General features: G+C 40.9%; 1 protein-coding gene across 3 annotated transcripts in view; it reads left to right on the top strand.

Moving 5' to 3' along the window:
• Positions 1–26,572, top strand: part of KCNH1 (potassium voltage-gated channel subfamily H member 1) — a 322,315-nt gene that overhangs the window by 6,009 nt on the left and 289,734 nt on the right. For 2 of the 3 annotated variants that reach the window (XM_012781689.3, XM_012781690.2), the window contains exons 2-3: positions 13,762–13,885; positions 17,940–18,046. In XM_012781689.3, the coding sequence (XP_012637143.1) occupies positions 13,762–13,885; positions 17,940–18,046 (231 nt within the window). Of the gene's footprint in view, positions 1–13,761; positions 13,886–17,939; positions 18,047–26,572 lie in introns of those variants that run through there. The other variant, XM_020284403.2, reaches the window with a different exon arrangement.

A 26,572-nucleotide genomic window follows, 5' to 3' on the forward strand; every position in this document is an offset into this window, starting at 1 on the left:
TCTTGCACATGTCTTTTGGTGCATGTGGACCCACATTTCTCTTGGGTGTAAACCTGGGAGGCATATGGTTAATTTTGGCACATGCTGCCAAACAATTTTCCAAAAGGTTTGTATCAATGTACACTCCCACCAGCACTAGATGAGAGTTTTCATGACTCCACATCCTTGCCAACATTTGGCATTTTCTCCTTTTTTCTTTAATAGTGATGTTGCCCAAACAATCTAATAACTAATAAAACAGGGTCATTTGGAGTTATGTTACTAGTGAGCACATGATCAAAAGGAAATGAAAACAAAACTGGCTCTTGTCCTTTGGGAGGCATCAGTGTCTGCTGTGTGTTTGAACGTTCTCACTGAGGAGGTCCTTCACACATGGTTGTAAATGACGTGGAAGACTGTACAGTTAGAATTATGTGCAAAGGACACATGTAAGAGTGGTCGTTTTTTTTTTTTTTTTTTTTTTTTTTTTTTGGTGTGTGTGTATGTTTAGGAAATTCATTTTCTTCAATTGAGAAGCAATAAACCCTGGGGACAGAGATTATGTAAGAATTAGAGCTGGAAGGGAGAAGGAACCAGGAAGTGAATGATTTATATTTGTTTCAGTAAAAGAAATAAAACAAAATGACTGAAGTCAGGACACAGATTTAGTGAAGGAATCAGAACTCAAAGGGAAATTAAAACAAAAAGCAAAGGCTGGTTTATGGTTCAGTTTGATAAGCACAGTGGACCTACTATGTGCCCAAGACTGTGCTGAAGACCGGGAAGGCCAAAACGAGTGAGGCTGTTGTGCTATTGCGTCTCACCCAGGAATCCCTGTTGGAAACCCACATGCTTTGTAAACCTCTCCGAAGATTTAAGAGATGTTATGCCGATTCAACACTTACTACATATTTTTCCTTTATAAACACCTCACCCAAGATTATTCTTAGATTTTATAGCTATTTCTTTTTTTTTTGTGAGGTTGGATTGGGATGACCAGATCCCATAAGTGAATTAAAAGGAAAAGATTGCAGAATAGGTGAAGCTTTGTTTTCATGCAGTTGAAGTTTCCTTAAAAAAAAAAAAAACAACAAACCTCACTCCTCTGGGATATCCCATTGCTCTGTCTTCTTTGGCATGTTATCTTGGGTTGCTCATCCCTTGCTGCAGGTTTTCAGTATATCCTAGATGCTGGAATTTGTCTGCTGCTCTGGCAGTTCTCTATGCAAGTGCAGTCTTGCTGAACAGATCGTAGCCTGGCCAACTTTAGCATCTTCTTTAGTTCTCAGGGCCTCTGCTCGAACAGCCAAGCACTCCCGTTAATGACAAAACTACTTAAAATTCTTCTGAATAGGTATTATAGAGTTATGCCAATAGTCAATTTGCTTACTCATACTAAGATTGTTCATTATGTAAATTAAAATGACAACTCTTTTGATTAGTCCTGCGTTGCATAAAACTGATGTTCTGAAATTAACTGAGCCAATCCCATCATTATTAATGCAATTATTAACAGAATGCCTCAAAACCATCATTTCTCATAGCTTTTTAAAGGTTCTGCAGTGACATCAGGCACTTCTGTGAAGAAGAGAAATGGCTTCTCGTCTTCTTCTCTTCCCTTAAAAAAAAATGATGTAGGCACCCTCCACTGGCATTCTCAGAGTGTTGGAGTCAGCAGTTGAAAGATAAATTTTACTGATATTTATCTTCTGCTTAACTTTGGTTTGCATTAAGAGTGAAGTTGGAAGATGTATCTTAGACTAGAACTTCATGATGATGGCAAAGAAAATGGAGTTAATTTGAGTGATAAGGCTATATTTATTTCAATTAAATGGAGTTTTGAGTTTTCATTTTATTTACTTTTCTCCCTTCTCAGAATTACTGGGACTGAATATATTAGAGTTCTTTGCTGCTGTCATTAAGGTTGGGCTTTGAGCCTCTGTGTGGCCCAACGAAGTGCATCATCTTCTGTTTGCCTCCCTAGAATGACTCTCTTTTCTTCTCCAACGTGTTCTGTGTCCTGGGAGGCTACCCTGTATAGATTACTCTATAGGCTCTCTTGCTTTCTGGCTCTGGCTGACTTCTGCTTGTGGGCCATTCCACATGAGATGGGAGAGGAGAGAGTAGTTGTAGCACTTACTCTCCTACTTCCCCCCCTGCAAAGTCATTGTAGCCTAGCTGTTTTCCTTTGATTAAAGGTTGTATCTCCAGCTTGCTGTCTTTAGGTTTGGTGAGGGTTTGCAGACTTAAAGCTTCCATCTGTCACTCGCCTGGGGTACTGCGCTATCTCTTGAGGTTTCCTTAGTGGTGTGTGGGAGCAAGTTGCACATGGCTGGTGTCACCTCTCGAGATCTGATTATGCACATCTCTTCCCTAGGCCTGGTTCCGGGACTTCACTCTGGGAGCTTGAAAACTGCCATAGTGGGAGTGTTTACACCTTAGAAATTGGCAAATGCCATAAATCAGGGCTCTTATCTGTCCAGAGTCAGTTGACTAGCACACTACTGCCTATCCTTCACCCATGCCTTTGTAAACAGTTCCTTTGTTAAACCCTCCTCAAATTGCCCATCGAGTGTGTCTTTTTTTTTCCTGCTGACACTGACTGAAAGAGACAGTTACTCATTCTATGGATGGAGCCTTTTGTCCAGGCCAGTAGCAGTCATGGGAGTGAACTTGGTGAGAGGAGATGCATTCGGATATTCCTGTTGACATACAAAAATACCTGTCTGCCTGACAAAGGGACACTTGCTTTTCAGTTCAGTGAGTTGGTCACCTGCAAGCTTGATGAAATACTTTCATGTTACTTTTCCATTTTTTAAAAATCATTCTAGAATGAGGAAATAAATGTGTATGCTCAATCTGCCATTTTGAAATGATAACCAATACTGTTTAAAGGAAGAGGAGGTTCTAAATTCTAGCCACTCTTCTCCCATCAGATGAAGTCCCCCTTTATACTTCCCTATCTGGCTGGAACACTCAGGGACTTCGCTCCAGCCAGACTTCGTTGTGTCTGCTGCTCTTCTCTGTTATTCCCTTCATTTAAAATGTCCCCTTTCCTCCAACTCCCTAGTCCCTGCCTCTCACATGTCTCTAGTAATGCCTTCTCTCTGGATTTCTTGGTTTTCTTCTTCTCTTTGTTTCTCTCTCTCTGGCTCTTGGCCTCACTCTCTTCCCAGTCTCTCATGTCATCTCTCCTCTCTTGGTCTCTTGCTTTACCCTCTAGGTCTTGCTCTTGGCCTGTTCCCCTCCCCATGCCCCGTGCCCCTCCATCCCCTCACTCTCTGCTCCTTTCCTCATCTGCCCGTCTTCCTGCCTGTCTATGTCACTATCTGCTTTCAGTGTGCGTTGCCATCCTGTCAGTGTCTGCCATCCATCTTTGTCACTATTTGTATGCCATTGCTGTCTACCTCTGCCACCGTCCATCTGTCCCTGTTTGTTGTCTGTCTATCTAGTCGTGCCTCCGTTTACCCATGTCTGCGTGTCTGTCTCTGTCCAATTCTCGCTTCACACGGCCTCCGTAGCTGTTCTTCTGCGTGTCTGTCTGAGCTCCCTGTTTCTCTCTCAAGGCGACCTTTCTCCATTTACTCACCAGCATGCACATGGTCAAAGATGCCTGCTCAACTCTACAAATCTCTCAGTGTTAGTGTCTTAGGTTTTGTTTCAGAGACAAAAATCTCATTGGCCCATCCCTGACCATGGGTCATTTGGCCAGCAGTTCATTCCTGATCCAGTCTTCTGTGACTTGGGCCTGTGACTCGGCACTTGTCCCTCAGGCCACATCAGAAGAATGAGGACAAGTGGTTTGAGGAGAAGGAAAGAGGAGTTTATTAATTTGCTGGCAAATGAAGAGAATGGAGACTACTGACTGAAAAATGCCATTGTCTTTCTGAGCAGAAGTACAGAGCTTTTTAAAGGTTCTGATCAATCCCATCTTCAAAAAAAAAAAAAAAAAAAAAAGAACAATCCCATCTTCAACTAATATAATCTCATGACCTCCAATGAATCCTATCTTCGGCTAAGGATGATCTCCTGACAGGGGTGTCTCCTGTACTCCCATCCTGCCTGGGAGAAAGGATATACCCAAATATTTGTTGTATTAAACTGAGCTGCTCTGAGATTCCTTCCATTCACTTTGGTACTATACTCTATCCTTGCTAAGAAAGTTTAAAAATAACAGAGGAGGCAATTGTAAAACTAACTTAAAAAATAAACAAACACTTTTTCTAGTACTAGTTAAATTTTTTTTTTTTTTTGAGACAGGGTCCACTCTATCACCCAGGCTAGAGTGCAATGGCTTCATCATAGCTCACAGCAACCTCCGACTCCTGGGCTCAAGCCATCCTCCTGCCTTAGCCTTCTGAGTAGCTGGGACTTTAGGCGTGGATCACCATGCCCAGCTAATTTTTCTATTTTCTGTAGAGATGGGGTCTTGCTCTTGCTCAGGCTAGTTTCGAACTGCTAGCCTCAAGCAATCCTTCTGCCTTGACCTCCCAAAGTACTAGGATTATAGGCATGAGCCACCAGGCCCAGCCCATTAATATTTTTATATTACTTACTTTGAGTCACTATTTTTTAGGTCTGGTAATGAATCTTTTTTGTGTTATTCAATGATGGTCTAAGACTTTTTTGTTCAAAGTGCCAATATAGATATGCATTAAGAGATTATGACGGTAAGAATGAGAATAAAACATCTGATTGATTTATTGGACAACTTTTTAATAATTGATCACATAGATGTTTCTTAGCAGTAATTCAACATATCACTGACCTCTTATTTATTAAGTAAAATATCATTCAGTAATAAAAGTCTATATTTCAGCACATTTTTATGTATATTTTTATTCCCTTACATACTTCTTGTGGAACTGATTCATCTGTTTTTATTGTTTTAAAATCCTTAATTTGATGCTGAATAAAGATGGAGGTCATGCTTTTGAAACCATGTACTTAGGGATAAATACCCAGTAAATGAAGTGTTTGAGTTTGCTTTTGAAATTGAAATCTCTCTCTCCATTGTAATTTACTGACTTAATAAAAAATGCATTTCTGTAGGATATTAAAATCAGGGAAAGCAAATAACTATTGAATTTCTTAGGAGTTCAGTTTGTCTTGTGTAAAGATTAGGCCCTCGACAATTTAGAAGAGTCATTTTCATGGAATTTTATTGTTGAAAAATACAATAGAGCCACAAAATGACTTTGCTGATATTAACATTTTAGATGTTTTATTTAGGTGTATCGTACTGATTTAACTTCTTGCTTCTCATTCTATCTTCTCCATTCTCCCAAACATTACCATCTTGATTTTTTTAAAAGTAATTTCTGGTATGGATTTTCTTTAGGTTCAGGTAAATCAAACTATTGTTTCCTAGTATTTGTCTAGTGCTTGTATACATAGCTTTTGTTCTCATCGTTTATCTCAATTATTATCTTTCTATTGTTTCATTGTTCTAAAAGAAAGTATATTTTTACTTGCTTTTTGTAATAGCACTGCTATCCTTAGAAATCCATAACATTACAAAGTTTCAGGAAGACATTTTCTCTTCTAAGTAAAATATCTCAAGTTATTAGAAGTTAATTGTGAAATATTTACTGTAGCCCTCCAAATAACAAGTGTTGGCAGGAAACAATAAACTCATGTGAACTGTTTGCTGAATGTATCTTTTATTTGTAATTGCCTAAACCCAGCCACTTTTCTGAGTCATTGCTTTAGTTAGTTTCTCCTTTGTTATTTGTGGTAATTATGATGAAAAGCAATTTTTAAATAATTTCTTTTTAGAATATCTCTGTGTTACGCATTATGGGCAAATGAGAGGTTTAGAATGATTTTAACACTTCTGACTATTGTAGTGTAGTTTGGCTTATGCCTCATCAGCTGAAGAAACTTTACACGGTAGGGGGAGGGGAGATTTTTAAATTTTAGAGGCTGTTTTATTCTGTGAACCAGAGGAAAATTGTGTGTGGGTTGAGGAAGGTTGAATTTAGGAAATCTTACCTTTAATTGCATGCATTCTTGCAGCTACAGACCTCAGGGGGTAAAAAGGCATCCGAGGGAAGCAGTAGAATCTGGCTAATTTGCATCAAAGACCTGGAAGAAGGGAACTTGCAGATGAGAGCCAATGAATAAATCTTGGCAAGGGCAGCCAGGTTGAGCCTGCACATTTTACTGAACAATTTAGAAGAGACTTGATCAGTTCAAAAAATATTAATTTGAAGGCAGGCTTGGAGCTTTAGAATGGGCATTGGCTGATTAGAAGTTATACATTCTACTTGCAAAAGATTATCATCTATATCTATATCTCAATATATGAAGAGCATATTTTTTTCCCAAAGACACATTTAGGCATTTTCAGTATATATAAATGGACCCACCAATAATAGTGCCTTATTGCTACTGTAGAATCCTTTGGTATTTTAACATTAATACTGCATATCATGTCACATCCCAAATCCAAAGATTTCCATGAGCAAAAGCCTGATGCAATATGTATCACCTGAAATGTATTAAGATAAATTTAGAGGGTGTTTCTGATAACTTTGAAATGACCCAAGCTGTACAGAGTCTCACTCTGTTGACTGGGCTAGAGTGCCGTGGCATCAGCCTAGCTCACAGCAACCTCACATTCCTGGGCTCAAGCAATCCTCCCGCCTCAGCCTCCGGAGTAGCTGGGACTACGGACATGTGCCACCATGCCCGGCTAATTTTTTCTATATATTTTTAGTTGTCTAATTAATTTCTTTCTATTTTTAGTAGAGACGGGGTCTCGCTCTTGCTCAGGCTGGTTTCGAACTCCTGACCTTGAGCAATCCACCCACCTCAGCCTCCCAGAGTGCTAGGATTACAGGAGTGAGCCACCGCGCCCGGCCTTGAGGTTTCTTAATTTACTACATTTTCCAAAAACACAACTCTTAATGTCATTGATTTCTCTGCATTTTTCTGTTTTCTCTTTTATTGATTTTAATTGTTTTGTATTATTCTTTCCTTCTGTTTACTTTGGGTTTAATTTTGCTCTTTTTTCCCTAATTTCTTAAGGTGGTCACCTTTCGTATGCATCCAGTTAGAGAGTCAGATTTTATTGCTGTGAGAAGCATGGAGACGCAGTTCAATCTCCCCCATACCTGATACGCAGGAGTTTACCCACAGCTCCTTAGGGACAACTCTGTGACTAGAACCCAACTTGTCATCCCCTTTTTTGTTCTTTCAAATGGTGCTCTGGGAACTCTAGGGATTGCTATGGAAAGGGAAGAGTGGATTAACAGGGTGTCTTTTACCCCTCATTCTTCCATTGATTTTCATTGTTGATGAGATTCAAACCCTCTCTTCCCCCACCATGCTGGGGCATAGGCAAGTCTGAGAGGCCAGGATACACAGAGTGGATTCCTCTTGCTCTTGAGGTACCTAGAGACGGCTTGATCAATCCGATTATGGAAGGATAAGTGAGGGGGATGAAGAGAGGGGGCAAAAGTATGCACTGTAATACTTCTTCTTTTTAGGGATAGGTAGATACCTCTTCCTGTGAAGAGGTATCTACCTATCCCTGGGGTAGAAACCCCAGTGTGGAAGGATAAGTTTTGCCCTCATAAAATCTCTTTATGAAAATAGAGCTTTATAGCAGTACTCTATCCTGCCAAACACAGAGTACTACTGGGGACTTGGAGGGTATTGCAGAATTTGTAAGTTATGGCCTTGCTGATTCCATTAAAGATTTCTGAATAAGTTATATAATTGAGAGCATTGGCTTTGGTGTTTGTGATGGTTAATTTTTTTTTTTTTTTTTGAGACAGAGTCTCACTTTGTTGCCCAGGCTAGAGTGAGTGCCATGGTGTCAGCCTCGCTCACAGCAACCTCAATCTCCTGGGCTCAAGCGATCCTCCTGCCTCAGCCTCCCGAGTAGCTGGGACTACAGGCATGCGCCACCATGCCCGGCCAATTTTTTGTATATATATTTTTAGTTGGTCAATTAATTTCTTTCTATTTTTTGTAGAGACGGGGTCTCTGTCAGGCTGGTTTCGAACTCCTTACCTTGAGCAATCCGCCCGCCTCGGCCTCCCAAAGTGCTAGGATTACAGGCGTGAGCCACCGCGCCCGGCCTGTGATGGTTAATTTTATGTGTCAACTTGACTAGGCCTTGGGGTGCCCAGATATTTAGTCAAACACTATTCTGGATGTTTCTGTGAGGGTGTTTTTCAATGAGTTTAGCATTCCATATGAATTAAAAAATTTTTTTTTCTATTTCTGTAAAAAAACTGTCATTGGAATTTTGAAAGGGATTGCATTGAATCTGTAGATCACTTTGCGTAGTATGGGTGTTTCAACAGTATTAATTTATCTAGTCCTGCAGTCCCCAACCCCTGGGCTGTGGTCCGTTACTGGTCTGTGGCCTATTAGGAAATGGGCCATGCATCACTGCCTGAGCTCCACCCCACACCCACCTGCCAGGACTCCCCCCCCCATCCCTAGTCCTTGGAAAAATTGTCTTGTATAAAACTAGTCCCTGGTGCCAAAAAGGTCAGGGACCACTGATCTAGTCCATGAACATGGGATATCTTTCTATTTAGTTTTGTGGGAGATTATTCTTTTTGATGAACTATACAAGCAGTGGGTTACTTCCCTAATGAAGTTTTGCTTAGCTTCAAATTTGTTTTCCATTTACCGGGTGTGGAAAAGAGTAAATAATACCAGAGTCATTTATGTCTGGATGTGGAATGGCACGTCTGTGCATTTGGCTGGAAACTCTGTGTCGCTTCACTAGAACTCTCTCGTTTGGCATTCTCAGCCATCAGGAATATGGCCAACCACCTGGAGGAATTAAGAAGCCTTGGCTAAGCAGAGTTGCTGTCACAGAGTCCTTGCACTGAAATTTATGCACTTTCTTCAGGAGATTCACACTTTCTGAGCCTGTTTATTCTTATGGCAGCCATCCTTCTAGAGGCATGGTGGCAAAAGTACTCAGACCCACCTAGGTTTATTCCTTTATTTTATTTAACACGTCTGATCTTCCCCATAAGCTCCTGCTCCACTGAACAGCAAAGGGAGACTGGTTGCGGGGGAATCGAAACCTCCCATTTAGTGGTATCTTTTGGGAAACTCAGTCTTTTCTGGGTTCAGATTCCAATTCGACCCATCCCATTGCTTTCCTCCAAGATGGTGTGTGGTGTGGAAGTAAGCAGCACTTGCATGACCTCTGGGGCCTCAGAAAATAAGAGGGCCTTATTTCCCACCTCTTTTTCCTTGGGTCTCTGGCAGTGGTCTCTGGCCTGCTGATTACTGGGCACCTAGCTGATCTGTGGGGCTCAGGCCTGCAGCTGGTGAACTTATCTTCCATTCTCTTGGATGGAACAGAACTTGATGCTCCTGCCCCAACTCGACACACATTCTCTCTCTCTCTCTCTCTCTCTCTCTCTCTCTCTCTCTCTCTCTCTCTCTCTCTTTCTCTCTCTCTCTCTCCCCACCCCCTCTGTGTGTGTGTGTACGTGATTTGATCTAATCTAGGCTCTCACTGGCTTTACAGCTCCCCTCCCCCTCCCGCATGGTTGATCCTAGGCTTGGGAAGTTTGATATGCAGCCCGTGGCTATAAGGTCAGCTGGCTCCACTGTGATAAGCATCTGCTTATGCAACTTCAGCAGCCATGGAGCAGCTGGGAACTTCTGGGTCCTTCCCAGACCTCATGGGAACTGAGGGAGGCTCCAGAGTGCTAACATGGCCAGGTTCACTGTGCAGCGGCTTTCAATCACCCAGTGTGGTGTTCTGTCCCACCCCTGAGCATCACCTGGGAAGCCAAGGCACAAAGTCTATACCCTTTTCTCCTCTCCTGTTCCTCCTCCGCTTTTATCATTGTGTGGAAGCAGGACTGTTATAGCAATCGGTTAGCACACTAAGTTGTAAGAAGTAAAAGATGGTAGTTTTCAATTGAGGGAAGAGACAATTCATTGAAAAGACAGACAGGAGAACCCAAGCATTTAGAGGCAGAATAATTACTTCTACCCACATTAATATTTCCTGAGGCCATCATTGTGTATCACAAGGTAGAACAGCAATATATGATGACAAGAATGGTAATCATAGAAATGGTCTGATTTTAGTACTTAATGGTATAAGAGGGAGATGGTAATATAATGATTAAAAGCATGGATTTTGAAGTCAGATAAACCCAGGTTCAAATCCCAGCCATACACTGGTATAGCTGGCTGTTGTGCATACTCAAGAGACTCAGCTTCCTCATGATAAAATGAGGAAATCCCTGACACTTCATTCAGTAAAGTAGTACCACCGCACAAAGATTGCTGTAAAGGTTAAAAAAACCCCACCATAATGTATGGTAAAGTGCTTAGAACAGTACCTGGTACAGAGTGAATATCAATACATAGTACCCATTCTCATTAATACCCAGAATATCACTTAGGTGGAATTTCTTAGTTCCTGATGGTATATGTGGTGTCATTGTGTTTGTATGTAATTTATAAATAGATTGTGCTCTGAAAGGTAATTTGTAGGTTGATTGTTTGTAGCTTAGAATTAAAAGAGACTGTGTTTTCTAGGAATAAGGAAAGGGGGGGAAGAATTTCTTTACTATTGGAGGCAAATGGCTTGGTAGCTGGGACTAGAATTCTTTTTTCCATTCTCTCCAAGTCCTTGGATAAAGAGGGAATTCCTAGATCTTCCATCACAGGGTGTCAAGGGAATCTTGCTCTCTGGGCTATAATCTCTTGCTTGGGTTAGCAGTGAGAGGAAACTATTTTGGAATTTTAGATTTTATGGTGAGAATCTTTTCAGTGGATGATAGGCTGATGATTCTATTCCTACTGTGCTTCCTATTTTTATGCTTCCTGGATAAAGTCAAAGAATATGCTGGTAGGCTATGATATGTACACCCAGGGCAATGCATGTGGAATTATGAATACCTTTAAAAGATGATCAGAATACTGTTATGAGAAATTGCATTGATATCTGGAGCTTGAAATTTATCCTGCTCTCATTTTTTAGTAAATGAAAAATTCAATCAATAACTTAATCTTCTATGATTGAATTAATTAAACATTAAGTCTATACTTATTTTTATCAAAGTAATTTAATTCATGGTTACAAAATGAACAACAACCATCCTGTGCCTTGTCCTTCCTCTTATCCTACTCACCTTTGTTGAAGGCAACAAAAGAGACCATTAAACCTACTAGATTTCATATGCACTCAAGGGTATCTCAGTGAACCTTATACTTCTTTTAGACTACCCTAAACTTCAGTTTAGGAAATGTTCAATTTATTCAGGGAGAGAAGACCAACAAGAAAAGTTATTCTCCTTCCAGAATAAAAAGTCAAGGTTCTTTGACTTGATTCATTCAAGACCCTTCCCGGACCGACCTCCAGTGTCACCTCCTGCCACTTTTCCTGGCTTCCCTTTGCCTGTCTGCCCCAGCCTGCTGTGTTCCGTGCTGCCATTCATGCCTTTGCTTGTGATGGACCCTCTGCCTGGAATGTTCCCTCCCCGCTCCCACCCTCTCGAGTTCACCAAAGACAAGGATCATGTTGTCATTTCTGTATCTATTGTTTTTGTACTATTATTTTGTATTATTTGCATCACATCTCAGACATTCAGAATGTTTAAATAAACCTTACTCATCTGTTTAGACTAGAGCAAGTTCAAATGTTATCTCCCCCGAGTCACAGCCCTTTATCTTTCTCAAACACAGTCATTTTCTTACCTGTTTCTTTAGTTAGTTGTGGACGTGTCCACTTGTCCTGCTGAGTTCCTTGGGTGCAGGGACCATGTCTTATCAATCTGGATACCCCTGGGTCTCACATTGTGCTTGGTACCCAGTAGGCACTCAGGAAGTATTTAGGCATATATGGGAAAGATGCAGGGAAGGACTAGTTGTAGATTTTCATTAAAAGCATGTTTATAAAAAAATAGTAGGTTTATAGATTCACATCGTAAAAGTTGTATTTTATGTTCCTTAAATAGATCTAAGCAGTCTCAAGAATAAATTACTGTATTTAAATGATTCCTCACTCCAGCCTTTGGCTCCTCTTGGTCCCCACTTTCTTTGGAGTCTTCTGTCTTCAGTGCTGTTTGCATCAAGTGGAATAATTTCCCAAACATGACAAATAAAAAAAAAATAAACCCAATTTTGAAGGGTGGAGAAGCCTATCTGACCCAAGAATAGTTACCTCCTTACATAGATAGGAAGGGATGGTTACCCATACTGTGAATAAATTGTAAGTGCTGTCCTAGAACACAATTAACCTCCAAATTAAATGACATTATAGCACCATTATTTCACTCTGCATGGTGTGTGTGTGTGTGTGTGTGTGTGTACACAAACCTCCAGTTTACAACAAAAGAAGGGTGTACGTTCTTTCTTTTTGAGGGGGCATGGCAGGAGGTGGGTGGATATTCTGTGGGGAGGAAGGAACCAAACTAAAATAATGATAACATGTAAGTTCTGAATGTTATTTGCTTAATTTAAGTTCTTGAAAAGAAAAGAGGGACAGCTGATTTCTCGAGCACAAAAAGTGACGAAGACGTTTGATTTTCCAAAATGTGGGAAGTGGTCAGGCGCAGTGGCTCATGCCTCCAATCCCAGCACTTTGGGAGGCCGAGGCCAGAAGATTGCTTGAAGCCAGGAGTTCAAGACCAGCCTGGGCAACATAGCAAGACCCTATCTCTAAAAAGAGTAAAATACCTGGGTGTAGTGGTGTGCACCTGTAGTCCTAGCTGCTCTGGAGGCTGAGGCAGGAGGATCGCTTGGGCCCGGGAGTTCAAGACTGCAGTGAGCTATGATTGTGCCACTTCACTGCAGCCTGGGTGACAGAACAAGACCCCATCTCTGTTAAAAAACAAACAAACAAAAAACCCCCACAAAAATGTGGGAAGTAATGATAACACACTAAGCCAGTCACAGATATCTGGCTTACTTAAACCCTGCATCATAAGTGAGTGGTAGGATATTGCTCCGTGGAAGATCCCCAAAATACAGTTCTGTGGCTGCAAAATTTCAAAATCAGCGCGAAGGTTCTGTCATGTGAGCATCTTGGCCAGCCTCTACAAAGCACTAGTATTAGGAGGGTCTAGTTGTTATTCCTGACCAAGGGGAGGGTCCCGTGGTATGTGTGTCCCATGAGGCAGTGCTCAATCCCCCATCCTCTGCCTCTCTGGGAAGTCCTTTTTCTAGGCTGGGCAAATGCTAGTCGGGATCAAGAAGGAAAATTTGTAGCTTCTGTCAAAAGACTGACAAGACTAAGATGCTGGACAGAGCCCAGAAGAAATTACTTTCGGGTTCTCTTTTGCTCTGTATTATCGGTGTACTTTCACTGGGATGGAAAATTGGGACTTGAATATGTCTCATGGGATCCCACTAGATTTCTGTAGGATTTATTGGTTCGTTGGTTAATCATCCTATCTTTGCTAATTTCTTTATGGAGTACAGTGACCTTAGTTAGCATGTGCATTAGAAATATTCTTCTAAAATACTGTTCTTTTGTATTCCCCATAGGGCCATATTCTGTTCAAGAGACTGTATTTTGGAGGGAAACTGAAATACCTAGATTGATTGATATTATTTATGTCCTCATTGAATCTCAACTAATGTCTTGCTTCATGTGCCCTTTTCTTTCTTTTCTTTTCTTTCTTTCTTTCTTTCTTTCTTTCTTTCTTTCTTTCTTTCTTTCTTTCTTTCTTTCTCTCTCTCTCTCTCTCTCTCTCTCTCTCTCTCTCTCTCTCTCTCTCTCTCTCTCTCTCTTTCTTTCTTTCTTTTCTTCTTCTTCTTCTTTTTTTTTTTTAACAGATACTAACTTTGTGTTGGGAAATGCCCAGATAGTGGACTGGCCTATCGTGTACAGCAATGATGGATTTTGCAAGCTGTCTGGCTATCACAGGGCAGAAGTGATGCAGAAAAGCAGTACCTGCAGGTATTTATGTTTGGGGTTGTTCTGGTAAACTATCATGGTATCTTCTGGAAAAAGAAAATGGCTTATTCTGTTTTGGAATTGCCTTTCCCTTGTTCATTGTGTATTCAGGAATATTTATTGCAATATTACCTCTAGTTCATGCACTGTACTGGGAAAATCAGAGCAGACATAAAACATAGTTCCCACGTTGACGAACTTGTAGTCAGTAAGATGGGAGAAAATCCAGAAAAACTCAGGAAAACCATTTCATCTATAAAACGTGAACTCAAAGTTTTAGATTAAATTCAATGTGAAATTAGAAGGTTAAATGAACATGAAATAAATTTTAGATGATTAAAGTAATTTTAAAAAATTTATGAGCATTTTAGAAGAGTAACTATAACGTTGGAAGCAAAAGCATTGTTCACAAAGCTTTTTCTCAGCCCAAATTTCTTTACTTAGAAAAAGAGAAGAGAAACAATATTTTGTTGCTTTGTAATTCATGCTGTTACATCTCTCTGTCTGATCTCTTAGCAAATTGTGCTAACAGCACAGCTGGTGTATTTGACAAGCATGCTAACCCAGCAGTGCCCTTGGGCTGTGGCACCAGAAAAGTTCTTTCAAAGCATCTTCAAGGTGTTGAGCTGGGCATGTCGCCTGGACCCCGCCAGCCATTCCCCTGCTGTGCCCTGGCCAGGTCTTGGCCCCCTATAGCCTTTGGCTCCTCTCGGTCCTCGCCTTCTTCAGTCTTCTGTCTTCAGTGGTGTTTGCATGACGTGGAATCATTTTCCTAAACCTGCCAGATCAAGATATAAACTCATCTAGGAAGAGTGGAGGAGTCTGTCTGACCAGGCATAGTCTTCTGTTTTTAAAAGTTGCATTTTCATGTATTAAAACAGCCAAGAAACTTTTAGTTGGGTGAACAATATTAAATGCTTTAAAAGATTTCCATTTTCTTCAATTTTAGATGTTTGGGACTGAGAAATGGAAAGTTTATAATTTCTTCTCCCTACTGCTCAATGATTTAGAAATTGTAACTCTTTTTTTTTTTTATTTCGGCATATTATGGGGGTACAGATTTTAAGGTTTCAATAAATGCCCATTTCCCCCCTCCCCCCAGAAGTCTGATTTTCCAGCATGACCATCCCCCAGATGGTGTACATGTCACTCATTATGTATGTGTATACCCACCCCCTTCTCCCCTCCCCCCTCCCCAGTACCCTATTACTGTAGTTTCTATGTGTCCACTTAGGTGCTACTCAGTTAATACCAGTTTGCTGGTGAGTATATGTGGTGCTTGTTTTTCCATTCTTGGGAAACTTCACTTAGTAGTATGGGTTCCAGCTCTAACCAGGAAAATATAAGATGTGCTATATCACCATTGTTTCTTAGAGCTGAAGAGTACTCCATGGTATACATATACCACATTTTATTAATCCATTCTTGGATTGATGGGCACTTGGGCTGTTTCCACAGCCTTGCAATTATGAATTGTGTTGCTATAAACATTCGAGTGCGGGTGTCTTTTTTATAGAGTGTCATTGGATCTTTTGGGTAGATGCCCAGCAATGGGATTGCTGGAAAAAATTGTAACTCTTAATGCAATAGAATTCTCTTATATTCTTGTGTGCTATTATCCTCTTAAGTATTTATGTATTTATAATGTACATCTACAGCTATATCTGTATTGCACACATACAATCAGAACAAATTGAGAGAGTTAGCTTCATTTTATAGTGTGACTTTAACGGCCTTTCATTACCTTTCTTTCTTCTTATAGGCTATAACCAGACACTTTAAGGAAATCAGATAAAATAACTTGCTAATTTAGCCAACTTTACTTTTATGCACAATTCTAAGCAACTTATTTAATTACCTAAAGATGTCCCTTCTCTAGAAATAAACACATATACCTTCGCGCTAGCTATATTCCTGATAGCTTAGGACTCTCTTTTACTTATTTCTTGTATTACATTTGCAATCTGAGATCTAGGTGAAGGAAACTTACACCTACCAGTAAACTACAGCTTGAAAAAGTACATAAGACTAATGAAAGCTGGGTGTAGTTGTGGCACTTCATTTACTTGAAGACGCAGCTTTACAGGGATTTGTTTTACCTTGTGAAAGAAATTGCTAGCATATATATTATACCATCACTTCACTTAAATGGAGGTCACTTCTCTAGAAAATTAAGTCAGAAAGAGAAAGAAGAGAAATCCTCTTGTTCTCAGTTAGGGCTAAATTAGTCTTGATCTACTTTTTAAAGATAATTCAAGAAGCTCGGTTTTTTATTTTCCTGGCTTATAGGTAAAGAGTACAAGCAGAGTACCATGTGTGATATGCACATGAGCAACAGATAATCACATCCCTCAGTGGGCTGGGAAAGGACACAAAATAATAAAAGTGACACAGAATTCATCAAGTCAGCAGCTCGGTCTCTTCTCGCCTGGGGTGTCAGAACTCAGAAGCCTGTAGTAAGCCCAAGGCTGTTCCAGCATGGTGCTTGACTTGTTGGTTCAGTTTTAGATCAGGAATCGCAGTTGATAACCTCTGAGGTTCTTTGTACCTCCGTAATTCTATGATTCTATGATTCAATTCAAACCATCGAGAAAAAGCGAGATGATATTCAGTATGCACAGTTTTCAAAGATAGAAAGTGTATTGTTCAGGAACTCATGCCATTGTTTCTGCATTACCCAAGACAGAGGAGTGACAGGAGTGGTCACTGCTGTCCTTCTTAGTGACTGTTGCCTTAAGGCCTTAGGTGGGCTCGTGGGCACCCTTTGTCAGAGAACTGGATTTGCCAGCCCCGCTGAGAGATGTTTTCTCACCTTGCATCTTTTAGTGTCCTGTGCCATAGTTCAGCCTGTTTAGTTGGGGATATATCCTGTTCTCACAAGGACAAATGTTAGTCTTTAGACCACGTACAGTGTGAGGCCCAGTACAACGGACAGTCCCGGCTGTTCAAGACTAATACTGCTGAGACCAGTATTAGTAGGTGGAACTTCTACTATCCCGAGGTTTTTTTTTCTGATTTCTTTACATACTGCTTATTTACCTCCTTTGTCTACTTTTCTCCAAACTTGAGCAGCAGGGAGGTGTCTCAGTAAGAACGCGTAGGATTTTATTGTCTCAATTTTTAAGACTCAATGCTATTTTTCTTTTCTTGGGTGAAGGGCAGGAAAAGGAGCTGCACAAATAGTGGCCGAATCTTATTTCTTTCCTTAGCTGTGTCTAAATGTTTAGAGCATTGGATTGTACCCCTTCTCTTGTTTGGTTGGTGAATTTTTGTGATTTTTCCTTTTTTATGGGGGTGTTATTTTGTTGAGAATGAGAAGAGGAAAAATGGTCCAAACTTACTTGGCCATCTTTACCAGGAAGGTTCCCAGAGTTGTATTTCTAAAATGATATCCAATTATGTTTATCCATTGCTTAACACCCCCCTCTCCCATATGCCCCCATTGCTTTCCGGATAAAGTTTAAATTACTTCCCATGGCTTACAAAGCCATGGTCTCCTCCATGACCTGGCCTTTGCTTGTTTCTCTATATTATATACGGCAAATATTCCCTCATTGTCTATATTCCAGTCAACTGAACCACATTCAGGTTCTGGAATTAACCTGACTCTCTCCTCTGTGCCTTTGCACATGCTCATCTTTTGCTTGGCATTATTTTTATCCCTTCTTTTCTCAGCCAATTCCCCCTTGCTTTTCACACCTCATTTGGTCTTGCTTCTGGGAAGCCTTCTCTGACCAACCAGAGAGTACGCTGGTGCCTATTCTGTGTGTTCTGCAATTCCTTAGATGTGCTACTCTTATAGCACTGATCGTACTGTTTTCCAATCTGTTTTCTGATCTGTGGTTTTCTAGTACAGATCTCTCATTAGACTTTTGGTTTTGGGGGGAGTGATGGAGTCTTATTCACGGTCAAATCAGTAAAGCTTTTTGGATTCAATGAATGTTTTCACTCTGTGTGTGTATGTGTGTTCCTCAGTGCTGGGTATAGAACAGATACATATGCTTGTAGAATAATAAATACTTGTTAATCTAACATGAGCTTTCTGGTTGACTTACAGTTTCATGTATGGGGAACTGACTGATAAAGACACAATTGAAAAGGTGCGGCAAACATTTGAGAACTATGAGATGAATTCCTTTGAAATTCTGATGTACAAGAAGAACAGTGAGTATTCAGATCATTCTGACCCATACCTTTATGTGTTTAGAATAGTAAAATATCTCCTCTTCCTCTGTTGTCTTGATTTTTCTTCTCTCCCATCAGCTAAATGTTGTTACCTGAAGCCATTGTGTATGTTGGGATAAACGTTATTGATTGATCAGTTACACTGTTCTTCACGGGAACATTTGTTGAGGTTTTTGTAACTAACTAGTTAAGACTTCATCTGTTTTGCTGCCGAGTTAGTGTTTTCCATATTGGCTTACTTACGGTGAATTGCTGGCTTAAGGCATTTGTAGACTTCAAGACTTCTTAAAGCAGGAGGGCAAAGGTGGGACAGAAACTCTGTCCAGTTCATCTTTGTATCCATCTTCCCCAGCACCTGGCATGGCCAGTAACACCAGTAGGCACCCAATTAAGAGTTTCAGAATAAATTTTATTCTCCTGGTGACTCTAGGAGATAGTATTAACTACAGCTGCATCATTAATTTGTATTTGTTTTAGCTACAATTACTTCCCCAAAGTATGTTAAGGAGGTTTTTAGGTCAATAGCTCTACACAAGTGTAAACCTTGCTTTTTCCTTAGGCGGTTTCCTATGGAATGGAGATTAGCTATATCAGAAGTATGGAAAGGGGGCCATATGGCCCTAGCAGGGCCATAGAGGTGTTAATCATGCTTTGTTTCTGTTTTTAAAACACTATTTTGTTTGTAAAGAATTCTGCTTTTTTATATGTAGGATCGACTGGTAGGTAATTGGTTCGATAGAACATTCCCAGAATGGCCCAGATGGCCCATGAGGATAAGTGTGTATTTCGGTGGCATTCAAGTCTGAGTGATATGTTTTGCTTTGGAAAACAAAGAGCACATATTGCTTTTATCTAGAAGGAGCTGGGATTTTTTTTTTTTTTTTTTCCAGTCTGGAGTGTTGGAGCAAGTGACTGAGAGGGCTGTTTGCTTCCTGGCCCGTGCAGATTCTGATCTGAGAGATTAGCACTGGCCATCAACAAGCCCAAGAGGGCTGTTCCCACAGCCTTGACACTGGAATTGCTGCCTAGCTCCAGCTCGCTCCCTCTGGCAACAGGTGCTAGTTCCCACCAGGATACTAGCTAAGAGGAATGACGTGAAAGACTGTGAAGGGCTCCCTGCCAGGCCCTCCTCTATGGGGGAACACAGCTCAGAGCAACAGCTCTTAGCAGAAGTGCTCCAACAGTGGCCTTCTAATGGGACACACATGGTCTGCACATGCACACTGATAACCTCTGAGGTTCTTTGTACCTCTGAAGTTCTATGATTCTATGATTCAAGTCATCAAGAAAAAGTGAGATTATGTTCAGTATGCACAGTTTTAAAAGATAGAAAGTGTATTGCTCAGGAACCCATGCCATTGTTTCTGCATCACCCAAGACTGGAGGAGTGATAGGAGTGGTAGGAGTAAGTTAAAGGTTTTCCACACTTGCAGCTTTGTGTCCTGAACAGTGTGGCTTTCCCCACAACACAGAACTAATTAGATAGGTGTATCATATGAAGAATGCCCTGCATTTATAGTTTGCTTTAGCATTTTTATGCTTCATCAGACTATGCATCTAACTTTCCCCAATTCAACTATACATGTTTGGCCCGGAAGGGAGACAGAGGGAAACATAATTTAAATTGCGTTAGTGATTGCACTTGCCATTGTCTTCAGTGGGCACGTGCCCCAGAGTGAGTATGATATGGGAGGGGGAACCTGCTGTTTCTCTGTGACCTTGGGGGCTGAGGGCCCTGTATTATGAGTATTTCACTGAAAGTGATTTTGGTATTTGAAGTTCTGTACTTTAGGTAGACATGAGCTATCTATGGAAGCCAACTAGTTTAGCTGATGGCGTGCCAAAGAATCAGCATCTCTCCCCTCCCTGGAGGTTGTAGTGGGCTTATTGAGGGATGAATAATAGTCTCCAAAGTGGCATGTCAACCTGGGCATGGGGCTCCACTTTATGGGTGATATTAAGACAGCTTCAAGACTAATTGTGGTCATACCCAATTTTTACCTTAGGCTTTAAGAAAATAAACTTTGTAGAAAGTATGACTCTATTTTAAAACATTGATTCTCTAAGCCCTGTCAAGTAGGCATGGCTGAAAGTTAAATTTCTCAGCCAAGGTCATGTAGTGCCAGGACCTGTTGTCCAGTGTTTACTCCATGGCTGTTCTTCTCAGTGTAATTGTGGGTACGAGGCAGGGCTGCCACATACAGCCAATTCACAGGGGTCAAGTGGAAACCAGCTTGTGATTTCCTTGCTGAGTCCTCCATGCACCCTGGTCTGGAAACGCACATATGTTGAGGAAGGTGTTTCCCTTTCTAATTTATGCAAAGATGTCTAGTTGGCCAGCAGGGACTCTATACAAGGCTAACCCTGTACATAAAACATGAAGCATAAAATTGAGGAAATTATACAGATAATGTTGATTTCTCCCCAGGACCTGCTCACTACCCCCAACTTCCTCCAAATCCCACCCTCTCCTGAAGGATTTAGAAACTTTCAATTATTTGTTGAGTCTGGGAATTATACAGTTGTGTCGGATTCTATGTTTTTTTCAATAGCTTTTATTGACCCACTACCCTATGTCAGATGCTAGACTTGCTGCTAGGGATGCATTTGTGGAAAGACAGACACAGTGTCTGCTCTTACAGCATTTGCAGGACAGGGCAACACACACAGAACAGAACCAGATGTGCTTGGATGGTGATGCCACATAGGTGGGTCACTTAACCCCAATTTAGGAGGTCAGGGAAGGAAGTCTTCTTAGCAGACATGAGTTCCATGCAGAAACGGAGGACAGGTAGGAGTTAGACAGAACTGGGCAAAGAGTATCCCAGGCTGATGAAAAGCATATGGAGAGGGCATCAGGGGAGAGAGAGCACTGAGGGTTCAAGAGATACAAAGCAACGCTTCTCCAACTTTGATGAGCATAGCAATTCACCTGCGCATGGAAATGCCTATTTGTAGGCAGTGGGTCTGGCCAAGGGTCTGAGGTTCTGCTTCCAGGTGATGCTGAGGTTGTTGGTGCACCTAGCACACTTCGAGTCGCAAGGATTGGAAGCAGCTGTAGTGAAGACTGACTTTCATGCCACCAGGTTGTGTCTCTTTCATGCCTGTATCCCTTGTACCCAGCCCAGTGCCTGACACACAGAAAATGCTCCACCAAAACTCATGGAGTAAATAAATATATAAAGAAGGGGTAACCAATGAAGCTGGAGAGGTTAGGAAGGTCCAGTCATGCAGCCAGGTTAAAGACTTTAGTATTTGTCTTAACAGCAACAGTGAAGGGGAAGAGAGTGGAGGTGAGGGACGTTGAGGGGTTTGAAGCAGGGTAAGGATATAATCATTTCATTTTAGAAAGATGGCTGCAAGCTGGGCGTGGTAACCGACACCTCTATGTGATCCCAGCAACTGGGGAGGCTGAGGTGGGAGGACCCCTTGTGCCCGAGAGTTCAAACCCAGCCTGGGCCAGCATAGGGACATAGGGAGATCTGGCTTAAAAAAGAAACAAAGAAAGAAAGATGGCTCCAGACTAGCGAGACTGGAGGTGGAGGGGCCCCTTAGGAGTCATCCTGGTGACAAGACGATTGTGGCCTGGTGAGGGGAAGAGGAATTTGAAACGGAGAGATGTCCGAAGGAGTACTGCCCGGAAGCTGAGGGTAGGACTTTGTCAGCGACACCCAGCAATCCGCTCCTTCCTGCTTGCCTGGCCCCAGGCAGAGCCCAGGAAGTAGGAAGCCGCGCATTTCCGGTCAGGACCTGGGACCTGGCCTGAGGTAAAAAAAACGCGGGTGTCTAGGTCAGACACAGAGGCAGCGCTTGGTGAATGTTTGCTGAGTGACTTTGAAAGGAACTTGGTAGTTACCAAGACACAAATGAGAGAAAGAACGTTTCGTGATTCACAGTGAGGGCTCTGGAGTAGTGAGCAGTGTGGCTGCCCTGGCCACGGGGAACAGAAATCGGTCGGAGGGGAGGGAAGAGGACCTCAGTTTCTCTTCACCTCTGTGGAGACAGAGTTTGGTGCTACTTCCAAACTTTGCGGTTCAATGGAGTGAAACTTATAGCATTTTAAAGCAGTGTAGAGTCTTGTGAAGGAAAGCCCACTACTGGAGATTTTTAAAAGTGAAATGTCACAATCTAACAATATTTTTTTCCCTGATTTTTAATGTTTTTTTTTTTATATCATGGAGAATACACAAAGAGAAATATAAAGAAGAAAAACATCCCCCAAACTCAGAGAAATAGTACTAACTTTTAGGTGTGTTTCCTTTTAGTTTTTGTACACACCGTACATAATGGATATTTTGACATATATGCTATTTAAAAATTGTGTGTTTAATCTTTTATCACAAAATATCCCCATCCTTAAAATTCTTCATAAATATAATTTAGAAAGAATTTTATTAATGCTTCCTCTGTTGGATATTTATGAGGCTCTAAATTTTCTTTGCTAAGAACAATTTTGAGGTGAAAATCATCGTGCAAAGATAGTTTGCTGACATTTTGAAATATTTCCTAGAAGTTGAGAATGGCTGTGTCACAGATGTGATCTAAGGTTTCTGAGACATTTTGTCAAATAGCTGTCCAGAAGAATTGAACCCACTTCCAAGTTCTCACACAAAATATGAGTGTCTGACTCATTATACCTCACCAGTATTGAATAGTATAACTTAAATGATCAAATTTTCCACAATTAATTTTTTTGTTCAGTGAGGTTTTTTTTTATTGCTAGTGAGATTGAAGTATTTTTTCTTATTTACTATCCATTTAAAATTATCCTTTTAAATGTTCATTGTTTGGATTATTGACCCACACATTCTATTTAAGTCTAGTGATTTTGTTACTGATTTTTACAAGATTTTAATAAATTGGTTTGGTTCTTTTTTCCTGCTTTTACTTTCTTTCTTTTTTTTTTGAGACACAGTCTCACTCTATTGCCCAGGCTAGAGTGCCGTGGTGTCAACCTAGCTCACAGCAACCTCAAACTCCTGCCTCAGCTCCCGAGTAGCTGGGACTACAGGCATGTGCCACCATGCCTGGCTAATTTTTTTTTCTCTATATATTAGTTGGCCAATTAGTTTCTTTCTATTTATAGTAGAGATGGAGTCTTGCTCTTGCTCAGGCTGGTTTCGAACTCCTGACCTTGAGTGATCCGCCTGCCTCGGCCTCCCAGAGTGCTAGGATTACAGGTGTGAGCCACTGCGTCTGGCCTGCTTTTATTCTTTACTATTTGCAAGGACAACTTTGTAGAAAGGATCTTTTATTGATAAGCATTAATATTTGTCCTACCATTTGGGGAGGTGGGAATAATTAGTAATTATTCCCTAATTATTTTTTTTTTTTTTTTTTTTTTTTTTTTTTTGAGACAGAGTCTCGCTTTGTTGCCCAGGCTAGAGTGAGTGCCGTGGCGTCCTAGCTCACAGCAACCTCAAACTCCTGGGCTCGAGCGATCCTTCTGCCTCAGCCTCCCAAGTAGCTGGGACTACAGGCATGTGCCACCATGCCCGGCTAATTTTTTATATATATATCAGTTGGCCAATTAATTTCTTTCTATTTATAGTAGAGACAGGGTCTTGCTCTTGCTCAGGCTGGTTTTGAACTCCTGACCTTGAGCAATCCGCCCGCCTCGGCCTCCCAAGAGCTAGGATTACAGGCGTGAGCCACAGCGCCTGGCCTATTCCCTAATTATTAACTAATGAGTAGTTAGGCTTCATAGTGTGGTTTGGAATGAGTGTGTAGAATACTATTACATATCTTGAAGGACGGATTGTTTGAAAGATTTCTATCTACTGACTGGTCTGAAAACGTGGCATTTCTTTAGTAGTATGTATTTCACATTATTACTTAGCTCATATTCAGTATGTGATTTTCTTGCATCAATGACAGTCATCATTAACTCATTCGGTAAATATTTACGCGGTCACTCTTGTGCTAGTCAATTAGTTTTTCCATTTTCAAACAAGAAAATCAAGAAGTATCAGCCCTGAGTAAAAACAGTACACCCTACAACACTCCCTAGCGTGTGACTGTATACAGTTTGTGGTGTGGCTGGTGGCCCAGAGTCTGGGAGCTCTGGATCAGCTTCTTGGTCAGAGAAGCCCAGGGACAGGCATCTTTCAATCGTTCTGCTGAGCCAGCAAGGAGAAGCTGCTGGCCGATTACTTATTTATTTATTTATTTTTTGAGACAGAGTCTCACTTTGTTGCCCAGGCTAGAGTGAGTGCTGTGGTGTCAGCCTAGGTCACAGCAACCTCAAACTCCTGGGCTCAAGCAATCCTCCTGCCTCAGCCTCCCAAGTAGCTGGGACTACAGGCACGCGCCACCATGCCCGGCTAATTTTTTCTGTATATTTTAGTTGGCCAATTAATTTCTTTCTATTTATAGTAGAGACGGGGTCTGGCTCTTGCTTAGGTTGGTTTCGAACTCTTGAGCTCAAAGGATCTGCCCGCCTCCCAGTGTACTAGGATTACAGGCGTGAGCCACCGCACCCGGCTTGATTACTTATTTATCACCTTACCGTAGGCTCAGCGCTGTGTCAGACCCTGTGGGCCACGGAGGTACAGATTTAAGAAACTGGCCCAGCCTTTGAGGAGGTTACAATCTAGTCATGGAGACAAATCTAATAAGACAATCATACAAATTTTTCCTATTTTCCCAATCTTTTATTTATTTATTCAATGGTAGGAGCTGCTTATATGCAATGGTAAGTTTTTTTGGTTTTCTTTTTGAGACAGAGTCTCATTCTCTTGCCCGGGCTAGAGTGCCGTGGCATCAGCCTAGCTCATAGCAACCTCAAACTCCTGGGCTCAAGCAATCCTCCTGCCTCAGCCTCCCGAGTAGCTGGGACTACAGGCATGCACCACCATGCCCTGCTAATTTTTTCTATATATTTTTAGTTGGCCAATTAATTTCTTTCTATTTTTAGTAGAGACAGGGTCTTGCTCTTGCTCAAGCTGGTTTCCAACTCCTGAGCTCAAACGATCTACCAGCCTCAACCTCCTAGAGTGCTAGGATTACAGGCGTGAGCCACTGTGCCTGGCATGCAATGGTTATTGATCCTAAATCAGACATATTGAAAATTTGGAACTTTTTTTTAAAATAAAGGATTTTTTCTTTTTTTCTTTCTTTTTTAACCATATAGAAGTGAAAAAGTTTTGTGTCAGTGTTTTCCTTCATGGTTCTGAGTTTTATATGATACTTAGGAAGCTCTTCTCCTTACCTAAGTAATAAAAATACTCTTCCATCTTTCCTTCTGGTACCTTTATAGTTGTGTCTAAAAATATTTAGACACATTAAACCATTTGGAATTTATTTTTATATATTATGTTAAGTGGCAGTCTAACTTATTTTCTGCATTGCTTATTTAGTTATCCCAGTACTGTTTATTAGATAATCCAGCTCTTCTTTTTTAATTTGAAATGACTTTTTCTTTATATGTTAAGTCCTCACACATCCATGAGTATGTTTCTGCCTTCTCCTTTTCCAGGGATCTTTTTGTACCTTATTAGCTGTGTGAGTTTGGTTAAGATACTTGCCCACTTAGGCTCCTCATATTTAAAATGGAGATAATATCGTAGAAGCTATTCCAGCTTACTGGAATAGCTAGTTGTTGTGAGAAGTAAACCACACTGTGTCAGGGCCTGGTCCCATTGTCAGTGCTCAAAGAATGATATTATTTTCATTGTTGTTTGTTCTGGGGCCAGTGCCAGTGACTCTTAATTACCGCAGTAGCTAGGCCCTGTTATTATTTTTCTTTCTAATAATTTCAAATATTTCTTGGCCATGCTCACACCTTTATTTTTATATTTGAATTGAATTTCAATTCATCAAGCTCCAAGAAAAACAAACAAAAGAACAGCTGAGATTCCTATTGAAATTGCATTAGATTTATATATGAAATGGAGAGGGTTGACATCTTACAAAATTGAATCTCCTTATCTGCAAGCAATGCAACTCTCTCCATTTATTTCAGTTTTGTTTTATGCCCTTCAATGCTATTTTAATTATGCTGAGGCTTAAGCATTTATTTTTCTAGCTTTCTCCTTGTTAGGGTTGAGACTGGCCTTTTTCCCTCAGAATGGGCAGAGGCAGCTTCAGAGTTTCATTAAACACCTTGAGATATACTCTCTTTTTAAGTCATTTAGACATCCCTGTGAAGTGAGATTGGGCATTTCAATTTTATAGGTGAGGAATGTAAAAAGGAAGGAACAAAGGAAAGTAATAGTTTTAAGCACCTGAGTGTCAGACATGTGGGTATTATTACTTAATATTAAGTAGGTCCATTATCCCCATTTTACAAATGAGGAATCTGATACTGAGAGAAGTTAAATTAGTGCGCCCAAGACACATAATAGATGAAGAGAAAGGGCTCAAACTCAGGGCTTGGGACTCTAAATCAGGTGTTCTAATGCCCAGTGGCCACTGCTTCCTCCTGGTGCTGTCTAATCCTCTCTGCACTTGTTGCTTGTCTCAATACATTTGACCCCAGATCAATTGATCTGCTTTCTAGGGCAG

The sequence above is a fragment of the Microcebus murinus genome, chromosome 23 (assembly GCF_040939455.1).
Source record: "Microcebus murinus isolate Inina chromosome 23, M.murinus_Inina_mat1.0, whole genome shotgun sequence".
Classification (NCBI taxonomy): Eukaryota; Metazoa; Chordata; class Mammalia; order Primates; family Cheirogaleidae; genus Microcebus; species Microcebus murinus.